This window comes from Hoplias malabaricus, chromosome 13 (genome assembly GCF_029633855.1).
Source record: "Hoplias malabaricus isolate fHopMal1 chromosome 13, fHopMal1.hap1, whole genome shotgun sequence".
Lineage (NCBI taxonomy): Eukaryota > Metazoa > Chordata > Actinopteri > Characiformes > Erythrinidae > Hoplias > Hoplias malabaricus.
The window spans coordinates 28379010-28389941 of NC_089812.1; the positions used below are offsets into that span (position 1 = coordinate 28379010).

At 41.2% G+C, this 10932-nt stretch overlaps 1 protein-coding gene across 1 annotated transcript; it reads left to right on the forward strand.

Moving 5' to 3' along the window:
- Positions 1 to 472: 472 nt before the first annotated feature.
- On the forward strand, positions 473 to 10031 carry LOC136665083 (aquaporin-5). The gene is made up of 4 exons (XM_066642643.1): positions 473 to 1013; positions 3119 to 3280; positions 5267 to 5347; positions 6072 to 10031. Exons 1-4 carry the CDS (start codon positions 567 to 569, stop codon positions 6249 to 6251), a joined length of 870 nt encoding a protein of 289 aa, XP_066498740.1. The 5' UTR covers positions 473 to 566; the 3' UTR covers positions 6252 to 10031.
- Positions 10032 to 10932: the final 901 nt, after the last annotated feature.

The window sequence follows — 10932 nt, forward strand, 5'->3', positions numbered from 1 at the left end:
GATCTTGTCTTTTTCAGTCCAAGCTAGTAAAGTGAACATTAGATGTTTGACACCTCTTAATCCTTCCCAAGCCTCATTATCTAACCAGAAAAGAGAGAGAGTGCTCTTTGATAATGGCAGTGAATTAGTAGGGGACCCTCTCCACTGGCCCAGTCGGTGATGAAAACCTGATAAGGATGCCGGTCGCTGATAGGGACAGAGAAACGGGGACGAGGAAATGGGACACCTGGTTCGACATTTAGCATACAGAGAGGGGTTTGACTGCTTGAGATGTGAAACATGCGCTGACTGGATTACCATCTTCTCCACCTCCGTTTAGCACCCATTTACAATGTTGCCTTTCTCCCACGTTGCCGGAAAGATCTGCTGCTTGGAAAAAAAGGAGGAAACTTACTGTCAGTATCAAAAGCGTCACCAGCTCAGAGGGCTTTATAAGCTTGCGATGTTGTAGCTCTGGCACAGTTTGAGAATCCGTAGCTCACAGAGATTTGCGCTTTAAAGTTCTACTACACAATCTTCAGCAAACGAGACAGACTCCCCGCCAAAAAAAGGAGAAAAAAAATATCATGAAGCTGTGGTCCACCTTTGGCCTCATCCTGAAAGACATGTGTTCTATCTCCACTTTGCGAGAGGTTTTCCGTGAGTTTGTAGGAACCACCCTTTTCCTCTTCACCAGCCTTGCTTCTGTGGTGCTGTGGCCACATTTGGGTTCTCAGTCATGGGATACGTTTACTGCAGACCCTCTGGTGACAATGGAACCACTACACCAGTGTGTCCCAGATCCTCTTCATGTATCTTTGGCTTTTGGAGCCTCTGTTGCCCTCGCCTGCGTGTGCCTGGATGGGGTGCATCTGAATCCAGCCGTGACTTTGGCTCTGGTTGGGGGACTCAGGGTAAGCCCATGGAAGGCAGTCTTCTATATTGGGGCACAGCTGCTGGGAGCACTCACTGCATGTGGCCTGCTGCTGGTCATAGCTCCTGCCCCACTGAGGAGCAATTTGGGAATCAATGAGGTGAGAGGCTGTGGAGATGTATGTGCACTATATGGCCAAACATTTGTGGACACCTAGTCTTCCAGAAGTTCTTGTGAATTTAAGCCTATTAAGGTGCAGTTGCAGCTTTGGTTCCTCAGGGAGAGCATACAATTAGAAGCTGGAATCTTTAAGTGAATATTTGATTGCATTCGACCATGTTGTTCTTAGTTAGCAAGTAAAAAAACTATATTTATCTATAAATCTAACTATTTATTTATTTATGTATTTATTCATTCATTCATTCATTCATTCATTCAGGCTCATCAATATAAATGGACTTGTACAAATACCCCTAAAACAGCCTACTTAAACAGCAATGCCACAGTTTGTCAGATTTGCACCTCCAATTACCTCCACAAAACTCAGTAAAATATTGTTTATATTCTGTATTGTTGCAAAAAACAAGAGGAATAGTGATGAACAACTTTTGAGTAAAAATTAAGATGCAAACAGAAGTAAAACTCCTTATGCTAACAGTGTGCTTATGCTAACAGCTAATCTCCCAGTATCCATTGCTATTTGCAGTTACTGCAATTAGGAATTGCTCAAATGGGGGTGATATATTTACAGCAAATATACCCATAATGTTTTTCAGTTCACAGCAAGAAAACAGTAGTTTACTGTAATTTACCTGTAAAAGTACACCAGTTTACAGTGTACTGACGCATGGGTGGTTTGTTTCTCATACCAAACTCATTTTAAATGTTTAAATGGGCTGACTAGTGGCTGACTAATGGCTGACTAGTATGGCTCTAGAACCTGGATCAAACTTCTGGATTTGAAGACCTCTGCTCTAAAAATGATGTTCTGCAGTTCTCTATTGAACATTGTGATATTAAGCTCATGTGCAGCTGCTTGAGAGCAGCCCACTTCATTTTAAGTTGTCTATGGGGATTACACAAGATGTTTACTCAGATAAATTGTCTGTGTCTGTGTTGAATTCACAGTAGCTGCATTTTCTAAATGACATTTCACAAACTTTCAGACTGATGATGTATATAAAACATCAGCTACACGTTTGTCTTGTAACGGACTGGCAACATGTTCAGTGTGTGTTCCAGCTTTGCACCTGATTTTCCACATGGACACACAGATGACCTTCATCAGGATGAAACGGTTACAGAAATTCTTTCATTCATTTTCTGCAACTGTTTCATCCAATTCAAGGTCACACTGGGACTGGAGCCTACCGAGAATCACTGGGCTCAAGGTAGGATTAGACAATACGAAGGCCGGAAGACCATCCCAGGATATCACACAAGCGCAAATCTAGACAATTTTGAACAAACCATATCTGTTTTTGAGGAAATCCAAACACCCAAGGGAAACCTAAGCAGACAAGGGGAGAACACACCCCTCACAACTCCTCACAGACAGTGACGCAAGGCAAGGTTTAAACCCACAGCCCCATGACACCAGACTGGTTACAGTGACATTACCTGTTCAGTTGTAGGAAAAGAATGAATGAATGGATGGATGGACAATTGTTTATCAAGAGAACTAAGAGAACGTAACCTACCACAGAAAAAATTGCTGTTAACACTAGAGATGATAGAATATTCCTAGTGAACCTGGTGCTGATAATATTCCCCAGCTGCTACTTAAAGAAGTCTCCTTTCTGAAAGAACTGTGCTCTGTTTACGACCTATCGATCAGTGAGTGGATGAGAGAAGAGAGCGAGGTCAGGCTGGAGGAGAGGAAAATGGTGGTCTTGCCAAAAGTAAGGAGAGGAGGGTGAAGGTGTGCAGTGTGCGAGAGGGTAAAACAGGTGATTGAGATAGACAGGTGGAGATGGGGGAAAAAGAGGCGGCGGCTGTCAAATTACTAGAGGGAGCGAGGCTTTGAGGAGGTGAGAAAAGATGGCAGACTGGAAAAGTGTGGGGAAAAAATGAGCATGTTCTTGAGTGAATAAAACTAGGCCTCTGACAGAGAGGGAAAGGAGAAGCAGTTACCTGCCAAATGAGTGGGAGGAATGTCTCGGAAAATTGAGTTGACGTGACTGAAGAGACTATTAAGTGTGTGTTGATGAAAAATAAAGCAAATCTCTCTCTCTCTCTCTCTCTCTCTCTCTCTCTCTCCCTCAGCTGACCTCAGGAGTGCAGCTGTATCAGGGCTTCTCAGTAGAGATGGCTGTGACTTTTCAGCTGGTGCTCTGTGTGCTTGCCGTCACTCATCCCAAGTCAACGATCCCCCCACTGACCCCCGCAGTGCTGGGCCTGTCTGTCACTCTGGGACACCTCATTGCAGTAAGAGTAATAAATAAATAAATATATATATAAAACTTGTATATACAGTAATGTAAATATGGTTGTACATTTGTGCAATTATGCATTATACAAAGGAGTGATTATAATACTGCAAAGAAGCTGGAGGTTCAAGTTCAAAGTTTAAACTACAAGGTGTCCACTGTAGTTAGTGATCTCTGAAACTGTGGGGAAGAAGCTGTTGGCATGTCAGGTTGTCCTGGTTTTGATGGTCATGAGGGATGTGGCTGGAAAAGGTGATGTCCAGAAGGAGAGGGGTCAGCTGTAATTTTGCCAGTGTGCTTCATCACTCTGCTGTTGTAGAAGAAGATGAAGTGTTGGCAGGCTACAAGCAATGATCCTCTCTGCTGTCATGATTATTCGCTGGAGTTTGGCTCGTTCTCATGAGGCAGGGGAGCCAAACCTGATGATTATGGATGATGTGAGGATGGTCTGAGGAAGAACATTCTTTGCTGTGCTTTCATGGCTATGGAGACAGATTGCTGGATGGATTTCTAGATAGAGCCAGAACGAGAAAAACTTTAGTCACCAATGGTAAATTAATCACATACACAGTTCAGCCATAATGTTGCTAATTAATAACCTCCTTTTTTCTATAATAATTTTCCCATCTTTTTGTGTGATGGGACTTTTACAGTGATTTTGAAGCCCATTTTACCCTGTTCCTCATAGGTTAGGACTCCCAGAGGACCACAACTGAGCAGGTATTATTTGGGTGTTGAATCATCCTCAGCGCTGATGTAGTGGCAGTGTGTTCAGATTTGAACAATGTTATTTGAGCATGGTAAATTTAACCAGTGACCACAGATGAAGAACAAGAGGACGACTAACACAAACTGTGCTGCAACACATGAGCTAATGTCTCTGTCTTTGGATCGATAAATGGGTGCGACAAATTAGATGTAGTGTGGCCACTGAGTGGACACAGTGTTTAAAAACTCCAGCAACACTAACAAACCACAGCCACATCAGTGCAGTGCTGAGAATGACCCACCACCCATAGTAATACCTGCTGTGGGGGGTCCTGACCATTGTAGAACTAAGCAAAAGAGGATTAATAAAGCATGCAGAGTGACAGATGGGCTGATATTACAGAACTACAGTGGAATTAATAAAATAGATATTGACTGTTGAATGGAGGTATTTTTAATGCTTTTGGCTGATTGGTGTACACACATGCACAGTGCAGGTATATCAGAACACAAGTAAGAGGTGAGTTTTGTGTGCGTGTGTGTGTAGGGGGTTGGGTGTGGTATTGTTGATAAGTGTGAAGACATCAATATGTGCCATAATGAATACATACATATGACATATTTTAAAACACATTAAAAATTGTTTGCAGTCAGGTTTTGCCAAACACACAGTTGGATTGGATTGTGGTTAAACCCGTCAAAACATCAGCACTGTCCGACACATCAGATTCGGGTGGCACAGTGGCTTGGTGGTTAGCACGTTCGCCTCCCAACGCTGGGATCTTGGGTTCAAGTCCTATCTGGGTTCCCATATTCTCCCTGTGTCTGCGTGGGTATCCTCCAGGGTCTCCAGTCCAGTCCAAAAACATGAAGGTTAGGTGAATTGGCTTCTGTAATAACTGCCCTGGTGTGTGAATGAATGTCTGTATTTCTGAGTGAATGTGTATGGGCCCAGATACGGATTGGCGCTCTGTCCTGGGTGAAGCCCTAGCGCCTTCAATGTGGACGGTCGTTCCTGGCCGAGAGTACGCTGTATGCTTTTGGCTGCTGCTTCTCACCAGTGTGTGTGTGGCTTGAGTGTTGAATGGAATGGCGTTCTGAGCAAAGTTGATTGTCTAGAAAGGTTCTATATAAGTGCAACATTGTGAACTGCTGATACTTGTAGACAGCCGAAACACTGACTGACATATATAAGGTTTGTCTTTTTAACAGCGGGAAAATGGACTCAGTTAATTTCTTTCTTTTTATGTCTCTCATTTTCTTTTACTTTGAGCAGATTGGGTTCACAGGCTGTGGAATGAACCCTGCCCGCTCATTTGGTCCTGCTGTGCTGACACTGAACTTTAAAAACCACTGGGTGAGTAATTGGCCCATGGCCTTGGTTTCTGTCATATGTAGAAAAATAATCAGCAAAAAAAATATTTTGATAATAAGGACATTTACATTACATTAGAGCAGAGCCGAATGAGTGTGTGTCGCTCTGTGAAGGACTGGCGCCCCCTTCAGTGTGTATTCCTGCTTTGCGCTCAATGATTCTGGGTAGGCTCTGGACCCACCGCGACCCTGAGCTGGATATGGGGTTACCGACACTGAATGAATGAATGAATGAATGAATGAATAAAGCAGAGCTTTCAAAAAGGTGGTCCTCGGCTCACCACAAACATTGACCTTTGGCCCTCCTTAATCTACGAAGTTTTTTATAGCATCAATATATAGTTTAGGCAGGTGGTTTTAATGTTATGTCTGAATAGTATATCAGAAACAGCAGAACCGATGTGTCTAAAACACATGAACCAGCGCAATACACCACCACCCCATGGTGTCCTGACCACTGAGGAATAAGGTAAAATGAGGCTAACAAAGTATGCAGAGCAACAGATGGACTATAGTCTGTAATTGTAGAACTACAAAGTGCACCATGGACAGTGAGTATAGCAACCAAGAGCCTCACTGGTGTAGTTTATCACCTAAAGTCTTAAAGTGTTCAGATGCATGTAACCAATGTGATTTTAGGTTGCTGCATTTTGCAGTGTGTACTTAAAGGATCAGTGTGTGAAGTGTAGTGTGTGCTCTTGGTGCAGGTGTATTGGGCAGGGCCGTGTGTTGGGGCGGTGCTGGCCTGGTTGCTGTATGATCTGCTGCTCTATCCTCGCTGGACTGGACCCAGAGACTGGATCAAAGAATTCAGACATGTTTTCCTCACGGCTCCATCCAAACAGGCCACAAGGCCTCAGAGCAACACTCACAACACTCACATCTGATCCGGAACCTGGATCCTCACTGCTCTGAAAAACACAACACATTAAATTTACTCCTTTCAAATGTGTATTTTATTCACACATGATTGAAGTTCATCAACTCTTTCAATGTCTGTACGTTGGCAGTAGTTGTGTTAATGTAGTGTATCACACTGGGAACTGTATACACACATATACAAATCAAGAAAATACATTACTTCTGTCACACTGGGCCATTGTGCTTGTGGTGGAACAGTGCCACCAGTCACAGGACTGTGCAGTTACACTGAGAGCAAGCAGACAACACCCTTGAACAGGGGTAATAAATTAAAATGAACATTATTATTAAGGTCCAGTTAGAAAAAAGTCCAGAATTTAATGTATAACCTGCATTATGATCAGTGCCTTATCCTCTACATTAAAGTTGCCTTATAATTATAGCAGAATTTTATGTAGTTAACCACTGAATATCAAATCAAATTACATTTTCAATTACATTTCGATTTAATTCAACAACATTCATTCATAATTCTAAATAATAAATACTCCTTATATTATAAATAAATAAATTATCAATAAAATGTCCTTTTCTCATTTCAATAAAATTTACAAATAAAACAATGATGTTGAAAAATAAACACATATTTTAAATAAAGTACCTAATGACATTTGTAAGTGCAGTTGACTTTACTGCTTTCCCATAAGCAGCAATCTGATTGGCTCTTAATGCTGAAGGGTGAGACTTTATCCGGCAACATCAAGCTGTTTGGCTCTTTGTGCAGAAGGACAGGACTTTTGGTTCAACTCGTTCTTCCGGCTCCGACTCCGTTCATGTGTTTTTTGTGTAATGTTAGATTTAGCCTTTCTACCCTTTCTGTGTTTTTGAACATAAATATAGCAGAACAACATATGTGTTCATTGTACGTGTTTAAAACCAACATTACTCTTAGAATTATGCACAATTAGTACATTATCATTTGATGTTTTACTGCTGATGGACTGTTCCACCATGTTGAAAACTGTTTACGTCACAACTCGGGCAGTTTGTGCTGCATTGAAAATTTCAATGTGTCTGACTTCAGAGAGTGTTTCATATGGTGCCTCCTGGTGGGAAACTCGTTTAAACCCCACTTGAATGCAGCATAAATCCGTAAATAATATCCATGTTCAGTGTTATGAGAATTTCAACCAGTAATTGAAACCCTACTTTTAAAATTCCTTAAAAATGTTTTACCTCTCACAACACTGTTGTCCCGAAAGTGTCCCGAAAGACCTTTTATCATGACCTTAGGCTATTCTTAGTGGGGCCAGGACAGCGGTGTCTGGAGCCCTGCCCTGTGTGTCACTTATTCTAGTCACGTGTGATATGCAGAAACGAATGCAATTAGTCTACGAGTTTCCTGGAGCGCTAAACCTGAACCGTAATAATTAGAAGAGTCACACTACTTCAAACAAACGCTCTTTTGTAAAGTTTATCAGGTCTATGACTGAATAGGACAGTGTCTGGGTCCGGACCTGGACTGCAGCTCACCTATTCGTGACCCCTGGTCTAGAGGATAAGCATTAAAGGGCCTGTATCTTTCATTTTCTTGTGTATTATTTTTCACTGAAGTCCACTATCCAATGATCCCATGTCTAAATATGTTTGTGGGGTTTTGTGAACCTGAGTAGGGGGATTTAAATATATAAAGAAGGTAAATGATCAGGGACTTAACATACTTAGAACGTAAAACCACACCAGTGCAGTTGTCTCCAAGTGGACATCAGGGTAAAACACAAGAAATATAATGATATGGGCTCTTTAAATCAAGTCTACTTTGTGTCATAGACTGCTGTTCCTCGGCTTTCAAATTTGTCATTCAACCAAGATGCTTTTGTTTTTTAAGTAGTGTAAGGAAAGTATATAAATGAGTTCATTCACCTGCTCTGACTCAGACATTAGTGGAAGTTGATATGCGTCACTCACTTGTCTCTGGACTGTGGATTTATGCCCTTTTGTTACAGAGTCTGTTGTTCTACGCTGACTGTTTCTGAGGAATTTTGGCTTAATTGCGAGTGCTTTTGCACATGGACATCATTTATATTTGTATGTTTCTTCAGTGTGACCTCAATCAGCCAAGCGGTACTGCATGTCACTCAGAGTATGGTTGCAGTAAACACATCACCACACATTAAGAATGCATACAATCCTTCATTTCAAATCAGCTGTAAGAGTAACTACAGGAAACAGACCACACAGACTTTTCATGGCTGACTCTTCGTGGGTTGACTGTTATGATCATATACAATGACATTTCTGTCATAAGCCTTAGTGTTTTCCACTGAACACTGCTGTTGTACTATCATGCAAATGTTTCTTTTCTTAGAATATAATGATTTAGGTTTAAACACACTGCAGCTGTGGCTGATTCGGAGATTTGCTTCTTATGTCAGTGTTCCCTTTGATTTTAAATGAAGGCTGTATCATATAAACAACATTTAATTAATCTAAGGGAGATTTATGACTTTCATGTTTATGTATATTCACCAGTCCTTGCATTCATAATTAGTATTGAGGTTTAACAATATCTTAAGTAGTTTTGGTATCTATCTATCTATCTATCTATCTATCTATCTATCTACCTACCTAGAAGACTATGATCCAATCCCAGATCAGCTAAGCCAGATCATAAGAAAAAATGACTGCAAAGTTTTTAATAGTGTCAGTCACCATGGATTTTGTCTGCTTTTGCAGCATCACCTCTATCTATCTATCTATCTATCTATCTATCTATCTATCTACACAGCGTACTCTCGACCAGGAACGACCGTCCACCTGGAGGACTGCATCGGGCACTAGGATTTCACCCAGGACAGAGTGCCAATCCATATCTGGGCACACACACATTTACTCACACAAACAGACATTCATTCACATACACACTCATTCACTCACACACCAGGACATTTTATTAGAGAAGCCAATTCACCTACCCTCCATGTTTTTGGACCTAGAATATTGTAGCCTTCTCAGTAAACTCCACTCCATAACACTCCTCTCTTACTCCAAATGAAAGGTTCAGAAAAGCTCAAGAGGTATTTACTGCAGCAGTGAGATGGTTAAGTCACAGAGCAGAGTTTTAGCTGCGCTGAGGAAGTTTGGAGTAAAGGCATGGCAAATCTTAATCACTCTGGAAGAACTGACTGAGTGGGCATAGTAAGGTTTTATCACTCCAGGGAGGATCATGGTACAGACCTAGCAAGATGTAACTACCTGCCTTCAGACTCAGCATCACATCACTCAAGATTTTTTTTCTCATTCAATTTGTGCATTTACTGTGTTCATTTATTGTTTTTTTTTTAAATGGACGACAGGTTTGTTCTAATGTTAAGAGAAGCATAGGGAACAGAAGGTCCCAGTGTGATCCCCACAACCAGCAGGAATATCCACAGCTGAAGTGCCTATTGAACATTGCCCCAAAATGCTCCCTGAGCACAGATGCCCACTGCCCTAGGATTCTGTGTTCACTGCCCCTAATCACTAGCGTGTGTGTGTTTTCACTGCCAATGATGGTTTAAATAAAGAGGTCAAATTTCATTGTACTGTTTAACAATGACCGTAAAAACATGATTTCAGTGTGAGCAATGAAAAGCAATTTGTAATTCATTCATTTTAATGATGCTTAGAAATGCAGATCATTTAACCAATGGAAAAGTGATTTGGAAATTGATGATCAGAATCCTAATGATTTCCCATTCTTAACTGAGTTAGAAGAATCAATTAAAAACCTTAGAAAGTCTTTTTTCTGTGGCATTTTTAATGTGTATACCTCTGATCAGTATTAAATAATTCTGAAAAATTGTGAATGGCAGTTTTTTCTCCTGAATGAATAAGGAATAATTATATTAGATTATATATTTTTCTGTTCATATAAATATGTGGGCGACACGGTGGCGCAGCAGTCACACAGCTCCAGCGGCCTGGAGGTTGTGAGTTCGATTCCCACTCCAGGTGACTGTCTGTGAGGAGTTGGTGTGTTCTCCCCATGTCTGCGTGAGTTTCCTCCAGGTGCTCTGGTTTCCTCCCACAGTCCAAACAAACACATGTTGCAGGTGGATTGGCGACTCAAAAGTGTCCACAGGTGTGAGTGAATGTGTGTGTGTCTATGTTGCCCCGTGAAGGACTGGTGCCCCCTCCAGGGTGTATTCCTGCCTTGCGCCCAATGATTCCAGGTAGGCTCTGGACCCACCGTGACCCTGAATTGGATAAGCGGTTACAGATGATGAATATAAATATGTGGTCCTCGTTTTGAAGCTTTTTCCTCATTAAATGTTGCGTGGAATATAACAGATGTAATATCAGATGCTGTTTTTCTAAACAAAGGTCATTACCCATGAGTCTGTTATTCTCTAGTATTTAGAAGTTGATGAATGCATTCTTTTACTGAAATATTACTTTTCCTGAAATATCAGGAACAAGTATGTGACATATGGCTTGGTGTGCAAAGACTAGACATTTCTGTTCTTGTTCAAAAGTATCCCCTGAAAATAAAATGACTATCACAAAGTACTTGGAACTGAATATTCTACCTGTTGCTTGTAATTTTACCCAGAAGCTATTTGGCATCAATAACATCAGTGCCCAGTATTTCCATTTATATTTCACCCAGTCTTTTTTGGGTCAGAGTTTGCTTACATTTGGCAGTGAATGTGTTTATAGTAATAC